At 39.2% G+C, this 17,325-nt stretch overlaps 1 protein-coding gene across 3 annotated transcripts in view; it reads right to left on the minus strand.

Moving 5' to 3' along the window:
- ZMAT4 (zinc finger matrin-type 4) overlaps positions 1-17,325 on the minus strand; it is a 313,290-nt gene that overhangs the window by 96,621 nt on the left and 199,344 nt on the right. For all 3 annotated transcript variants that reach the window (XM_053916825.2, XM_053916823.2, XM_024578855.4), the window contains exon 5: positions 6,208-6,435. In XM_053916825.2, the coding sequence (XP_053772800.1) occupies positions 6,208-6,435 (228 nt within the window). The remainder of the gene's footprint in view (positions 1-6,207; positions 6,436-17,325) is intronic.

Here is a 17,325-nt window from a genome sequence, read left to right on the forward strand (position 1 = left end):
CTGTGCTCATTATATACTTGAGCTCAAAGCAAGTTTCATACTAAAATATATGAGCTCCCAAATTTAACTGTTTTGAAACGAAAGGGCTAATTACCAGAGTTCTAGTCAGTTAGTAATGAGTCACTGGACATTGCAGCACCTACAGTCAGGACTCCTGGCTCTCCCCACAACTTAGAGGGGGATAGTCACTTCATTTCACTGGGCCTCAGAATCCTGCTCTGTAAAAATAAGACATAATTCAATTATGTTTTTTATGTTCTTTCTATAAAATATCATGTTTTTATGATGCTCGAAACCATGATATTTTCAAATTAGTTCTTTCACCTGTGTCTTTAAATGAAAATTATACCAGAACAGTCCAGGTCAGTGATTTTCAACCATTTTTTCATCTCATGGCACACATAAACTATTTACTAAAATTCTATGGAACACCAAAATATATGTTATATTTTTTTGCCGATCTGACAAAAAATAGGTATAAATTTGATTTACCAAAAAATAATAGTAGTAATTACCTACCCTTTTTGCTCCAAAGTGACTTTTTAAAAAATCAGGTGCCTATATTTGTATATAAGGATTTATGGTACCAAGAACTAACCAATCAGATGCAACCTCATTATGTGATACGACCAATAAGATGCAATTCTATTATATGAACTATATATGTGTGGTTCGAGGCAGGGCATTCACACCAGACAGCTATTGTTGTGTTGGCTGTTGTCAGTTTTAATGTGACAATCTAAGGGAAAAGAGGTCAGTGACCCTGCCTAAAGAGTCAGGTGCTGCATGTTTTAAAAACTCTTGAAAATCGCTGCTTTAGTTTCTCTGAAACAATGAAATAACTGCATTTTTTAATCTTAAAACTTCTAAAAGAATAAATAATAAAAGTCTGCAATATGAATCTTTTGTTTCCACCTAGCTATAATTTCACAATTTATACTGTTACATAAGAAACTGCTTTATATTTGTGTGCTATGCTGACAAGAGGAATTTAAACTATAAAGGAAACCTCTGAAGTACTTTCTGACCATTAAATTTTATAATTCCATAATTCAAAAGCTTCCTTTGTGTTCTCCATTAGATTCTATATTCAGAAAGAGGTGACTGGTTTTCTTAACAAATTAAAACTTGGAAGTAGAGACAAATACCATCTGTTTTCTGGAATGAATATCATTAAAGTTGAGTCAGTAACCGGGTTATGCATATTAATAACTAGATCAATTCCATTTAAAATTCTTTGTTATCCTATAAGAATAATTTTTTTTTTAAAAAATTGATCTTCCACTTCAAGCAAAGGAAGGCAAGAATGCTGACACCATTCTATAGTTTCCAATGGCTAAACAGTGTGAATACAAAAAAAAAATACAGGTGTAAAAGTTCTGTGCTATTAAAATATACACGAACAATAGGTACAAAGTTATATGGAGGTTACATGATTTAAGGTCAATATACACAAATCAACTGCACTTTTTATGTATCAGTAACAAACATATACAAATGAAATTTCAAAACATGTAACATACTACAGTTAAAGAACATAACATACCTGAGGAAAAATTTAACAAAAATGCTTAAAACTTGTACAGTGAGAACTGCAGAATACCACTGATAGTTTATAAGACAAATAGAGAGATACAAGATGTTCATGGATTGGAAGACTCATTATTGTGAAGAATTTAAATAAATTCTCTCCAACTTGATCTACAGATTGAATTCAAACCCACTCTATACTCCAGTAAGTTTGCTATGTAAAGATTAAAAAGATTATAAAATTTATATAGAAATGCAATGGATTTAGAACAGCCAGCAATCTTGAGGAAGAAGAACAAACCTGGAGAAATCATACTACCTAATATCAAGCCTTCTGCAATGCTGAGAAAAACCACTACTATGTAGTCCTGGCATAAAGATGGCCGAAGAAATCAATGGAACACAATAGACTGTACAGAAATAGACTCACATGTAATCAATAGATTTTTAATAAAGGTGCAGACAATTCAATGAGGAAAAGAAAATATTTTCAACAAATTGTCTCTAACAATGTGGTAAGTGTATGAAAAGAAAATGAATTTCAACCCCTACCGTACATCATACATAAAAATTACTTGCGGTACACCATAATCATAGATGTAAAAGCTAAAATAAAAAACTTTGTAGGAAAAAACTTACAGAGTGCCTTTGATCATGGGTGTAGACAAAGATTTTTGTAGATGGGACACAAAAAACAATAATGACACAAAGAAAGAGAGGAGATAAATCAGACTTCCATAATTTAAATGTCTGCCCACCAGATATTCTTTAAGAAATGAAGATCCAATTCACAGATTAGGAGAAAAATATTAACAGTGCATATACCTGACAAAGGATTTGTGTCAATAACATCTGAAAACCTTCTACCTACTACTCAATAATAAAAAAGGCAAACAACCAAATTTTGAAAAATATAGACAAAAGACATAAACAGGCACTTCTCAAAGGAAGATACACAAAGGACCAATAAGCACATTTAAAGAAGCACTTGGCATCTTCGTCAATATGGAAAAACGAATTAAAGACATAATGAAATACTCCCCTGTACTCACTAAAGTGGCTAAAATTTAAAACATGATGAAAACGAATGTTGGTGACAACACAGAATTCCTATACAGTACTTTCCTTTTATCTGTGGGAAATACGTTCCAAGAACCCCCAGTGGAGCCTGCAACCACAGATAGTACCAAACCCTCTATATGCTACGTTTCTTTCTATGCATATGTAACTATGATGTTTAATTACCAGGGAGGCACAGTAAGAGATTAACAACAGTAACTAATAATAAAATTGAACAATTATATCAATACACTGTAATAAAAGTTATGTCAATGGCTTGGGGGCCATTATTAAGTAAGATAAGGATGCCTTGAACACAAGCATGTGGCAATACCACAGCAGTGGACCCAGTGACTGAGATGGCTACCATGTGACTAGGGGGAGGGAAGCACATACAGGGTGGATAAGCTAAACAAAGAGATGAGCCACATCCCAGGCGGGACTGAGCAGGATGGCGCACAATTTAAAACTTGGGAGTGGTTTATTTCTGGAATTTTCCATTTAATATTTTCAGACCCTTGTTGACCATCACTGAAACCAGGGAAAGTGAAGCTGCAAATAAGAGGGTATGTTTCTTTTGAAAATGCAAAATAATGAAACTACTTTGAAAAAATTTTTGGCAGTTTCTTACATAGTTAAAAATGCATCCAACTTAAGACCTACCTATTCTACTCCTAAGAATTTACCAAGAGAATTAAAACATGTCAATTACAACAACAACAGCAAAATGTTCATGGAAGTTTTAGTCTAAATAGTACTCAAAAAATCAAAAGGAGAATGGATGTACAAACTGTGCAATTTGCGGAGGAATACTACTCTGTAAGAAAGGTTACTCTGCATTATAGGCAACAAGTGGATACATTTCAAAAACAATATGCTATGGAAAAAAAGATACACAAACAAAACAGATACTTTCTGCTCCCATTTATATAGTTCTGCCTGTTCTAAAAACAGGCAGAACTAATTTATGGTGAAAAAATAAGAAGAAGAGTGGTTCCCTGGAATAGGAGTTTTAGGATTGACTGGGAAGGGGCACATAGGGATTGTCTTGACGGGGATGTGGGTTACAAGGTGTTTGAATTGTTAAAACTCATTGAACTGTAACACTTAATATCTTCTCATTTGACGATATGTAAAATATACATTTTTTTTAAATTTAGAAGAAAAACATTATAAATAGTTTCCTGTAGAAATTAGTTAATCAGGATCTTCTTAGACTTGAAAATGGTTGCCATATTAAAATGTAGGATTTTAAGTGATTTTTAAATATTGCTTTTGCTGTTTATGTATTCATTCAGCAATTCTTGGGTACCTACTACGTGGCTGTCACTGTTCTCGATGATTTGAACACATCAGTGAGCAACACAGGAAGAGATGCTTTCAAGTCGCTAACCATTTATGGGGGAGGAAGGAGAAAAACAGATAATCAGGTAGACCATAACAAACAAGTAAACATCCTGCTGAAAAACCTGACCTGTGCTGGGAAGGAAAGCCCGGGGCACTGCCATATTATCCTCCAACTGCCTGACACCATTTTTTTAAAGTGATGGTTATGCCTTCAATAACTGATTAGCATTTTTGGCCTTAATTGATTGATCATGCATTAGAAGCATTCCAGAAATAGGGGTGGGTGAGTGTGTGTGCGTGCATTTTACAATGTGCTGAGTTATCATCATTGCTTTATTCCTCAAGCTTTAGCAATATTTAATGCTGGAATAAACATATGCCGTGATGTCACGAGGGGCAGGTGAAAAGGCTGGTGGCAAGGACACCGTGTCCCATGCTAATCGCATTTCACTGTTCCCGCATCAGAGCCACATTGAGTTATCAAGTCAAAGAGCAGCCCTTGTTTCTTCTGTGTAAAAGAGAGCGGCTCCGATGGGACAGCATTCAGACGCCCCCGTCATTAGCATGTGGCTGCACATCAAGGCTGCGGCACAGATCATTCAAAACCGACAGCAAGAATGTGCTCTAGGAAGGATTTTCCCGTAAGTTATCCCTTCGGTGCCCTACCATACCAATTTTTTATCTGCCAGTAACAGTGAGGCGTGGGTAGGCCTTCATCTACGGGGATACTCTCCCTGTATTGTCTCCACAAGACATAGACCAAGAACGTAAGAAATCCGCCAACAAACAGCAGTAATAACAATGATTCCAAAGATTCTGCAGTGAGATTATTAACATAGAAAAATATTAAGCCCATGTCATTTTTCTATAGCTAGAAAGCATACACAAAAGTGGTGTTAATGTTTGCTCTTATTTGTCATTTTCAATCACATATCGTAGAATAATCAGTTTCTAATCAAGCTCTATAGATAGATTGACTTCCAATCCTAAATATATGCTGCCTCAGAGGACTCTTTCATAATAGTGTGTTTATTTGCCAGATAGCTAACAGCTTTGTTTTCCTGTCTCTTTGCCTATACACATAACCCTGGAACGCCTCTGTACCTGCTGAAATGCTACCCACCTTTCTAATTCCCCCTTAAGCCCCTTCCTTGGTGAAGCCCTCCTCACCAGTAGCATCAGAAGTGGCTTGTCCCTTCTTTCAGCTCACACAGCATGATCTTCTGTCCCACTTACTTGGTCTAGAATTGTAACAGGCTATATTCTGACTATAATGACCCCTCTCGGAGGCCGGTAGCCTGCCTGGGACATTAAAAATTATAGGCTGTACACACAGAACTCATTTTAAGTCTAGGCTGCATTTGCAAAATTGATTTGCAAACTTTGTTATTACAGCTATTGTGAATGATGATTCCCTGGCCAGCCCATAACAGCTTACGTCACCCAGACAAGCTCTGACGTCCAGTGTCAACAGCACCCTTCACAGGATTATATTTCTGAGAAAATGCATTTTCTCAGGAATATATGCCATTTTTGTCTACATGGCCAACATTACGTTGATCAAAAAGGTTTAGGTGATCAAAAATGCTTAAACAGTTATTGACAATGAAATATTCTATAAATTCCATCAAAAATGGGTACCTGGCTTCCTAAGAACTCCACAGGACTGATCCTCACCCTACAGTTTCTGGGTTTTTGCTCAGCAGCCTCTACAAAACCTTACACAAACTTTGAATGCTGCATGGTTTCCATCAAATTCAAAAAATACCTGTCAAATGAGGTGGGGTGGCCGGGAACTGTGCCACACAGCACCATCTTGCCTCAGTTTCCAAGCTATTTCTGTTAAAGGAGCTTGGCCTTGCCTGAAGCCATCGAGTGGAGTCAGTGCATTGCCCTGTTTGGGCTGAATTCTTAATAGCACAAAAGTTTAAATAAGAAAAGTCTATTTGGCCCTTTTTGTATCTTCTCTTATACTGTTCATGGACACAAGTGTTTGTTAGAGAAGGTGTTTAAAGATGAAGCGAAAGACAAGAAGCCTGATTTGTGGATGGGTAGCTTTGATCTGAAGAACAGTCAATACAAATATGGAAATAACAAAATCTTTGAAACAAAGCAGATTACAAAAACTGAGCTAGTTTTCTGTTCATTTCCTTTTTCTTCTATTCTTATTAGATGAGCCTAATTAATAGGAATAATCATGCCAATTTGTGAAAACAGAGCCTTTCTCTGAAAGCCCAGTTCTGGGGCAGAAATCAGCAGAGTTTCTCTTACCTCTTAGTTCCCCCATATCCAGAGTTGTCCCAAGTTGTTCTAATAAAGCCACTCTCGCCGCATTCTTTTTGTGTTTCTTGCCATCATAATGTTGCTGGGCCATCAGAGGATTATTAAACCAGGCTGCGCAGAGCCCACAGTATCTGTCCGAATCTCTTCTTTGATAGGGAGATGCGACCACCGGAGCAGTGTCCACCCTCGGAGGCTTAAGTGAGCTCAGGGGGGGTGCTGTGAAGGCAAACAACCAGAGAGAAGCACAAGCCTGGTTAGTGCACTTTTCCTCAGTCTCTGACGGTGGAAGCATCTCAGGCTCATTGTAGAGCTCAAAAAGCCAAGAGTTTATTGAGGACAGAAAAGTAATCTTCACCAGCCTTTGCTCTTTGAAGTTAGGATACAATAAACATTCCTATATTATGGAGATCAGAGTTCTCACTTTATTATGCTTACCTCTGATAGGAAATCATCCTTACAAAGAAAAAAAAAAGATTTTCAAAAATAAACTCTGTGTGGAGATTAGGAGTGGTCTGTTAATCAAATTGAAGCAAACCACGAAGTAAACGTTGAACAATCGTGACTTGAAATATTCTGAATGAATGAATGAATGAATGCATGAGACATTTGTGTGCCATAAATAGAAATGACTGATAAGTAAAGGATTTGCCCAAGTGATAGCAGATCTTTCAGTGACATGGATTGTACCAATTGATAAAATCATGCTAATTTCATTGTCGGTTACTTCTGTTTATTGTGATAGGTTATTTTCAAACTATACCTGCTAAAATTAATGTTGAAAGTACATTTAGAAAAAGACGAACACTACAGAGCTGATGTTACTTGTCTAAACTGAAAAGGTACTGCTGTCACTGTTTTGAGATTGCGCAGTCCCAGCTATTAATTTAACACATTCCATTGTAAGCTTATAGTTTTTTTTGGTCCAAGAAAAAAAAAAAAACCCACAACTTGAAGTTTACTAACAGAAAGTAAAAAATAACTTTTTTATACAACATAAAAGCTGCTTTCATCCTCACAAAAACTGTGACTCCGATTACTGTCCCACTTCCCAGATGATGGACTTCAGAGATGCCAAGTGATTTTTTTTAATGTTTTATTTATTTATTTTTAGAGAGGGGAAGGGAGAGAGAAAGAGGGAGAGAAACATCAACGTGTGGTTGCCTCTCACTTGCCCCCTACTGGGGACCTGGCCCGCAACCCAGGCATGTGCCCTGACTGGAAATCGAACCAATGACCCTCTGGCTTGCAGGCTGGCGCTCAGTCCATTGGGCCACACCAGCCAGGGCAGAAATGCCAACTGATTTCCTGAAGGTGAGATATCTAGTTATGGGAGAGGTAGGACTCCACACCAAATCCTTAATTTCTAAGACCAATATTTCTTCTCATACCCCTAAGGACTCTTTTCATGCTTCTTAATAAGCAAAGGGATTTTTTTTCTAGACCTCAGTCAACTTTGTATTTTATATAGGATTTAATCTAATTAGGGGAATTTTTGATTCAAATATTTTGGCAAAGAAAGAGAAATGTAAATTCTCACGCAGCCTATCAGTCATAATGCCACATAGCAGTACTTCTGTCTGTCCTTTCCTCTGTGACGTGGAAGGCAGCTGGCAAAACCATGAAAATTAGCATCGTTCTACGAAAAAGCTGACGTACAGAACCTCAAAAAAAGTTAAGCAACCACTTAATTAACCCTCTAAGCTTTCAAATAACTTTTATGTGGACTTTTACTTTTTCAGATTCAATAACTGATAGAGAAGTTAATATGTGCGAAATGACATTTTAATCTAAGGAATGCCTGTAGTATAACAACATCTCGAGAAAGTCTTCTCCTCTCTCTCCAGAGATTTCATCAGATAAGGATGTTTTCACTAGCTTGGGCGGAGCAATGGCATTATTTCTGTGAGGACTTGGAGAGATAATACATTTTTTAAAAGCGTCATTGCCAGGTTCAGCCATAAATCACTATGTGAAAGCAGAGCTCAAGCGTGCACCACACCATCCGAGCAGCCACCTCGCGTCGTTCTGCCGTGAGTTAGAAACCCTAGTAGGAAGCTGCAAATGTGCAGCTGACCTGCATGTGAAAGGCCTACCATCCACTTTTCTGAAGGAAATTGGATTTTGCTTCCAAAGTTTCTTGTATCCTTATCAATTTCTGAGGATTTATAGCTGCCTATTGTTTTCGATGACAACGGAAAACATATCAAATGTTTGCGATCTGAACGAATGCTCATCCTTGAAGCATAATTTACTTTTCTCTAAACTGGGCCCTAAAAAAACATTTCAGAGTCAACTTTGTCAATTGATACTTTATATACCACATTCTAGCAGGAGCGATGCAGAACACAGCATTTGTCAAATAAGATAGTAATCTTATCTTGCTTTTAAGAAAATACTTTGAGGCTGTGTCTGCATTGTAGCTTCTCCTCTCTAATAATTCTATCCTCTGTGGAGCCCAGAAATTTAATGCCTTGCTTCCAACTGTCTTCACCAATCTCAACCCAGTTTGTATTTCGTATAAAGGCAGACTAAGCAGGGTGAGGGGAGCGGAAACAGCTTTCAATCAAAGTTCGCCATCCAGGCTGGGTTGGACTCCCCCATCACCGACCTGTATAACATTTGGCAACATCTCTACCGTCTCTGGTTCCCACAAGCTTAATATTCGGGGTCACCTGTCTTCAAAGCCCACAGTGTGGAGGATAGGACAAGCTGTAGAAGCTCGCTCTCTCTTACGGCTTTGACCAGATGCCAAATAACAGAATTGTGTACAAGGAGAGGATTTTCCAGGTTATATTGCTAAGTCTGTATGAATATTTGGATCATAACACCCACGTTTCTTTGGCAAAGTGTATTATTTTAATAAAATAAATACAAAGTAGGGTAAAGATTATCCTTTGGTTTAAAACATGTTTTTAACAAAACTGGTTAGTTGGTGTTAGAGTTAATTTGTATTTTACGTGCATGCTTTATATTTTCATTTTAATTGCAAATATATTTAGCTAAAGTGGCGGTAGGAAAATGGAGACAACTGACTTGAACAACAGTAAAAAAAACTTTTTAAAATAAATGCTGCAGAATTCCCCCAAATAAATAAATAAATAAATAAATAAATATTGACTTCACTCCCCCTGTGTAAAACTTAAAACCAAGACTGAATTCTTGAAAACCAGTGGTTTCCAAGGCTGGATGAACATGAGACTCACCGAGAGCTTTAAAAAATCTCTGTATCCAGGTTGTCCCCCAGACTAATTACATTAGAACCTCAGAGTAGGAGCTGGCAGCAGGGTGCTTTTAGCACCTTCCTCCCCCACCACGGTGACCCACGTCTCTAATGTACCACCAACACTGTGAACCACTGGCCTCCGTTCTGCCAGATCTTATTTTAAGTGACTGTCAAATAAAATCTTCTTGTATCTTCACATAAAACAGTCTCATATTACATCTAATGGCAATGGAGCAGAATTTTTTGTAGGCGATAACCAAAATGTCACATCTTTATCCGTGAGACAGAAAGGAATAATGATTACTTGGTATTTTCTTAAAACCCCAATCAGTTTTCAATTTCACCAAGATATAAAAGGTTCTTCAAAATAGTAGCTGATAGTATGTATTAAAATGATAAAAGTTATAAAGCAATTCTAATTTCTTTCCACATGCAGAAACTCAGATACACCTTGAGCTGTTGGGCCTTCTACCTCTGATAGGCACCACCTTCAGCCGGGTCTGCGGCTGTGTGCCAACCCTCTCCACATGGTAGCTAAACACCTGTCCTGCTGGGGCTTCTTGATCCCATCTCTTCTGTGAGGCCCCGAGGCCTTAACAACCACCTTGTAATTTTGTGAGTGTGTGTGCAAGAGAATTTCAATTGATCATAAAACTAATATTTGGATACTGAATACTTTTGTGTTTTCTGTGTTCCACAATCCCTTATTTTAATTCAGAAAAAAAATAAAATCTCTGAAATTTAAAACTATCTTTGTGATTTATTTGTCATCAAAACTGGATCTGAATTCACAAAAGTCTATTTATAGTCTATATACATATATATTACTCAGTTTAGACAATATATATATTGCAATAGAATTACTTATATCTCAGAGCATGAAGTGCTATTTCAGATCCATAGAAACATACTATGTGGTACATGTATTTTATTATATATCAGAACTCCTAAAATTTCTGATTTTCAAAATTCATTCAGCTCCAAATATTTTGAACAAAAGATCACAGATCTGTAGTCAGTTCAGAGTAACTAAAATAAACTCAGATTATTTTAATGCTTGAGACAGTTCAAATAAGTCAATCTCCAAAACTTGATTCTAAGAATCACCTGAGACTAGCATAATTTTCAATGTCATTTTTACTGCTTTGCATGTTTGTCAAGAAGCCAGATCTCAACAGCCATTTGTAGCTGTCTTGAGTATCTCTGTCCTTTATTTGTTTCTTCCTGGAAAAATAACTACAGTTGATCTAATGCCAAAACTACTTCCAGAGCGTCCTGTGTGTGCCTCTCACAGAGCACTCCCTCACTCCAATGTAACACTGCATACAACCAGGCTCTCCAGGAGGCCGGCACGTTGCATGGAGGCAGACACACAGTGTATATGTCATGCCTTCTGTTGAATTAATTAATTAATGCTCTTCACATGCAAAGTGAGTAAAGTTCACTGGTAACCAGAGCTTTCTTTTTTCTTCTAAATAGTATCCTTTAGCATTTGAGTCGAGGTAAATAGTAACAAATAGGTGACAAGATTATGGGTAAGTGAAGGGTAACTTGTGGAAGGGCAACATGCCAAAGTGTAAGCATCCGTCCCAGTCTCCCTCCATCTTTTGGATTCAACTGTATGTTTTGAACACCAGTATTCTTTCAAACCCTTGTTCCTTTGCTGGAGTGGCCTATGTCCATACATTTCAGAGAATGCAAATATGCACATTGTTCTAGAAATTCTACTTTTGGACAGGAAGCCATCTGCTCCGATTTGCTTATCATGACATCCAAACCCTCACTCCGAGCTTCTGGCCTGGTACTAACCACCCAAGTTTGCCTAGGATGGAGAGGGTTCCCAGAACATTCGTGTTAAAGCAGAAAGTCCTGGGCAATCTAGAATGAGTTGGTCGCCCTAGCTTCTGGGGTCAGACCTGATTTAACATCACAATGGAGAAACAGGAATTAGTAAAATGCTTGGAAATAATTGTTCAAAGGCCGAGGGCAGGTGCACTTTCAACCAAGTACAAAGGATCCACTGATAAATAGATCTCAAAGTTTTACTTGTCAAATCACTAAGTGGGTTTCCTTAGCCAGGTTATGGGGTAACACAGTCAGCTATCAATGGGATTCTCACCTGCTTGTCTATCTTTTGAACCAGGGACACAGGGTGCCCTTCAATGGCCCTTCCCCCCCCCCCCCCCCCCCCCCGTGTGGGGCTCCCACTGACATCTCCCTTTCTCTTTCTTATGCTAAAGCTTTAGGATAACAAAAATTAGCCCATTCTCAAAAAGTAGTTGGGAGTTTTTGAAATAGTTCGAGGAGTTTACTCATTGTAAGATGTGGCTATCTCATCTATGGTATTCATATCCATAATACAAATTCTTCTGAGTTGTGTGATATTTTGCAATTAATGCAAGGGGGAACCCCCCCATACTGGAATTATCTTCTGGAGGGAGGGCCCCTTGTAGCACAGGCTTCCTTCGCTAGGTGAGTGTTCTAGGAACCCATCTGTATCTGTACCAGCTGGAGTTCTTGGGAGAGGCTGTGTTAGGCTTCAGTGAAAATTTTTTGAAGACTTTCAACTCGTTTTGCCCATTTCATGAAGGGTGATTTATGAGCGCACCTGCACACACCATGCTGAGTGTTCAGCAGCTTTTGACCAATAACGGCATGAGCCCTGGCCCCACCCTCCCTATTCACCTGATCTCGCCCTTGGTGACTTTTTTTGTTCCCTAGATGAAAAAAGCCCTCATAGGGAAACGTTTTGCCCATGTGGAAGAGGTGAAACAAAAAACAGCAGAAGCACTAAACGGCATAAAAATCAACAAGTTCAAAAACTGTTTTGATCAGTAGAATAAACATCTCAATAGGTGTATTGCATCAAATGGAGAGTACTTTGAAGGAGACTGAAGTTTAAACATGAAGAATACATATACAATTTTTAATAAATAAATCCCATTTTGGGGGTCCCCCCTCATATATTATGTCTATACCATGCATTTTCTTAAGTTGCCCCAAATCCCACTTGACCAATGGGGGCAGCTTGAAGCTCAGGGAGCTACATCAATCACATTAGACCCCCTAATAATAAGCAGCAAAGGAAATGGCAAAGACTAGACTGTGGGACTCTAAGACCAGCACCATATTTCAATGTTGACTAGTTTCTTACGATGCTGAGGAAGCAATAGGTTAAATAAACATACAGATAAACGTTAGAGTCGGGACACATTTCCTAGACTTCAACACCTGTTCTTGGTGGGAAAACTGTCTCTGAAAGAATGTTTTTCTGGTTTCTAGTCCCTATAATAAACTGCCTTTTCCCCCTCTTTTTTCCTACCCTAAATCAAATTAATGACAGTAGGAATCTTCAGCAAGTATCACTGTTTTTCTGCAAGTCCTGTTTAGAGGTAAATTTTCCTGGGCCATTCAGTGCTGGCCTGAGAGGACGGCTGTCGGTGTAGATTGACAGCCTAGTCTCCACACAGGCCAGCCGCTCCTGCAGATAACCACTCCACTCAGTGCAAACTAGGCCCAGTAGAGGCTCAAAACATAGATTTTCTTTGTATCTCTCACAGAGAACAGTACTGCCTGTGTAGATGGTGGACACTCAACAACCATGTAACAGATAAATGAAAAAATTTGCGTCTAGAGAAGATGGCAGCGACATAGTGGGAGCGGAGTCCACTTCCCCCTGAGCATGGGTGAAACACCTAGCCAATCTTCTGAGGAACAGGGACAACACCAACAGTACCCCAGCATATATGAAGATTGGAGACCAAAAATTGTAGAGGACATTGAAAAATCAGTCTGTAAGGAGACTGCTTCAGGACAAAAAGGTCCCTGTGACCAGCAAGGGGACCAGGGCGGTTGCAGCCCCAGGCTCAGCACCCTCTGGGTCTGCTGCAAGATTCTTGGGAGAGAGCCAGGCTGGGCTCTGAGAGAGGCCAGGTGCTTGTTCGGACTGGTGGGCTTGAATAAGAGGAATTTTTCAAAAAGAAAAAGAGAAAAAAGAGGCACTCTGCAGCTGTTTGGGGAATTCTCTGCAGCAGCCGCAGGCCTCCTGCGCCCCTACCCCTGCAGCCCCCAGAGTGTGCACACCGGATACGCAGCCCAGCAGCCACAGGCACCCACACCCGAAGCACCTACGATGGAGCACCTCCTACCAAGCCCTCAAGCCCAGAGCCCTGCAGGGCCAACTGGCTCTCCAGGAGGAAGGCGAAAACACCCCACAGAGGGGAGCTACAGGGCTCTGGGAAACAGCAGTCCCAGGAAAGACTTGACTCAGTGGGGGGCTGAACTACCCTGAAGGGGCACTGAGAGTCCCTAGCATGTAGGACAGCAAAGAGCAAGAAAGTGGTGTGTGAGGTGCCCCTAACTGGTGCACCTCAAGGAGAGCGTACCTGGTGGACTAAAGACCTAGGTGGGGCCCTGAGGAACTGGGCTGGAGGCTGGACAACAGTGAAGAGTTTGGCTCAGGAAGGGAGAAAAGCAACACCAATCTCTCCTCAGCCTGAAATAACCAGGAAGACCAGCAGAACTGCCTTGACCAGTTTAAAGCCAGAAGGCGGCTTTTTTTTTTTTTAATTCCTTCTTCCTTTCTGTCCTTTTTTAAATTCCTTCTTCCTTCCTTCTTTTATTTATTTTTAAGTTTAAATTTTTTAATTCCTTCTTCTTTTCTTTCCTTCTTTCTTTTTTTCATTTGCTCTTCCTTCCTTCCCCATTATTTTCCTTCTTTTCCCACAAGTGAGACAATAAACCTGGAGCTGTGAAAAGGCCAGACTGGATCCAAACAGGGGTCATCCTAACAACAGAGACAATGAGACAAATTTGACCTTGCTACTGCAGAAAACTTGCAAGGTGGGAGCAGTGAACAACCATACACCTGCTGGAAAAGGAAACCCACCAACAAAGGAAGCCCCAAAAGATAACAACGGAAGAAGGTGAAGGAGGGAGTGGAAGCCCCACTAACCTCAATCCAGGACCAATCTGGAAATACATCTAAATGGTAGAGAAATTACCCACAACAAACAACTGAACAAGAGTGAGAGAGAAGCCTCAAAACCTTGTGCACACAGAAGAATCAGCTTCAACACAACCTGTCCACACCTGCACAGCAGAATACAAGAGGTGGTGGATGAAGTGACTGTCAGTTAACCAGCTGGAGGGGAGGACCCACCAAAGAAAGACCCAACAACAATCAAAACACAAAGACATACAGAGAGCCAACATAAATGACAGCCTATGCCCAGACAAAAGCTCAGGAGATTAAGGAGACTGCACCACTGAATCTCACAGGTATTCTACCATAGAAGTTCACACCATAAACCCAAGGAGTCAGAATAGATCAATTTAAGAAGCAGAGACTAACAGGAAGAGTCTCACAAACAATGGAAAGACAAAGAACAATCCCCAAATGAAAGGAAAGGATGAAGCCTCAGAAAGAATGCTAAATGAAATAGAGGCAAGTCAACTATCAGATACTGAGTTCAAAGCAATGCTTATAAGGAAGCTCAATGAGCTCACACAGAATTACCAAAAACTGCAGGGAAACTACAATGAACTCACTGTAAACTATATCAACATGAAAAAGGAAATAGAAACTCTCAACAAGGGCCAACAGGAAATGAAGAATACAATTTCTGAACTGAAGAACACAGTAGAAGGAATCAAAAGCAGGCTAGGGGAAGCAGAGGATCAGATCAGCAAGCTGGAGGATGAGGTAGAAAAAAATACCCAGAATGAGCAAGAAAAGGAAAAGAGGCTCAGAACGAATGAAGAGGGATTAAGGGAAATGCAGGACAACATGAAAAGTAATAATATCCATATAATAGGGATACCAGCAGGAGAAGAGGAAGAGCAAGGGATAGAAAACCTGTTTGAAAAAGTAATGATGGAAAACTTACCTAATCTGATGAGAGAAAAAGTCACACAAATTCAGGAATCACAGACAGTCCCAATCAAGAGGAACCCAAAGAGGCCCATTGCAAGACACAGCATAATTAAAATGGCAAAATTCCAAGACAAAGAGAGAATCTTAAAGGCAGCAAGGGAGAAACAGGAAGTAACATACAAGAGAGCCCCAATAAGGTTAGCAACTGACTTCTCAATGGAAACACTCCAAGCCAGAGGGGAATGGCAAGAAATATTCCAAGTAATGAGAACCAGAGGCCTGCAAACAAGGCTACTTTACCCAGCAAGGCTCTCAATCAAGATAGAAGGCCAAATAAAGAGTTTCCCAGACAAAAGAAGTCTAAAAGAATACACCTCCACCAAACCAGCTCTGCAAGAGATGCTAAAGGGACTGCTTTAAGGAAAGGAAGGAAAAGAGAGAGAGAAAGAGAGAGAGAGAGGAACACGGGAACGAAAAAATGGCAATGAATAAATACCTATCGATAATAACTTTAAACATAAATGGAATAAATGCTCCAATCAAAAGAAATAGAGTAGCTGAATGGTTAAGAAAGCATGACCCACACATATGCTGCCTACAAGAGACCCACCTCAGGACAAAAGACCCACAGAGACTGAAAGTGAAGGGCTGCAAGCAAATTTTCCAAGCAAATGGGCAGGAAAAAAAAAAAGCCAGGGTAGCAATACTCATATCAGACAAAATAGACTTCAAAAAAGGGGCCATAAAGAGAGACCCAGAAGGTCACTTCATAATACTCAAGGGGAGAAACCACCAAGAAGACATAAACATTGTAAATATATATGCACCCAACATAGGAGCACCCAAATACATAAAGAAAATCTTGGAGGACTTCAAGAAAGACATTGACAGCAACACAATTATAGTAGGGGATATTAACACCCCACTGTCAAAAATGGACAGATCTTCCAAACAAAATATCAACAAAGATATTGTGGCATTGAACAATGCCATAGATGAAAAGGATTTAACTGATACATAGAGAGACTTTTGTCCCAAAGAAGCCAAATACACATTCTTTTCAAATGCACATGGAACGTTTTCAAAGATAGACCACATGATAGGACACAAAACAAGCCTCAACAAATTCAAGAAAATTGAAATCATATCAAGCATTTTCTCCAACCACAAGGGACTAAAACTAGAAACCAACCCCAAGGAAAAAAAACCAGAACACTCAAAATCATGGAGATTGAATATCATGCAATTAAACAGTGAATGGGTGAATAATGAGGTTAGGGAAGAAGTCAAAAAGTTTCTGGAAACAAACGAAAATGAACTCATAACAACCCAAAACTTATGGGACACAGCAAAGGCAATATGGAGAGGGAAGTTCATAGCAATACAGACCTACCTAAAAAAGACAGAAACATTTCAAACAAACAACCTAACCCTATGCCTACAAGAACTCAAGAAACAACAACAAAGACAGCCCAGAGCAAGCAGAAGGAAGGAAATAACCAAGATCAGAGCAGAATTAAATGACATAGAGACTAAAAGCACAATTCTAAGAATCAATGAATCCAGGAGCTGGTTCTTTGAAAAGATAAACAAAATCGACAAGCCCTTAAAGAAGGCTCATCAAGAAAAAAAGAGAGAGGACCCAAATAAACACAATCAGAAATGAAAAAGGAGAGATTATAACTGATACCACAGAAATACAAAGGATTGTAAGAAATTACTACAAAGAACTATATGCCAAGAAATCTGAAAACCTAGGTGAAATGGACAAATTTCTAGAAAAATATAATCTTCAAGAACTCAAGGAAGAAGAAGCAGAAAGCCTGAACAGCCTAATAACAGCAGACAAACTGGAAGCAGTAATCAAAAAACTCCCAACACACAAAAACCCTGGACCAGATGGTTTCACAGGAGAATTCTTCAAAGCATTTAAGGAAGATCTAACCCCTATCCTTCACAGACTATTCCAAAAATTCCAAAATGATGGAAGACTCCCAAACTCTCTTTA

This window comes from Desmodus rotundus, chromosome 13 (genome assembly GCF_022682495.2).
Source record: "Desmodus rotundus isolate HL8 chromosome 13, HLdesRot8A.1, whole genome shotgun sequence".
NCBI lineage: Eukaryota > Metazoa > Chordata > Mammalia > Chiroptera > Phyllostomidae > Desmodus > Desmodus rotundus.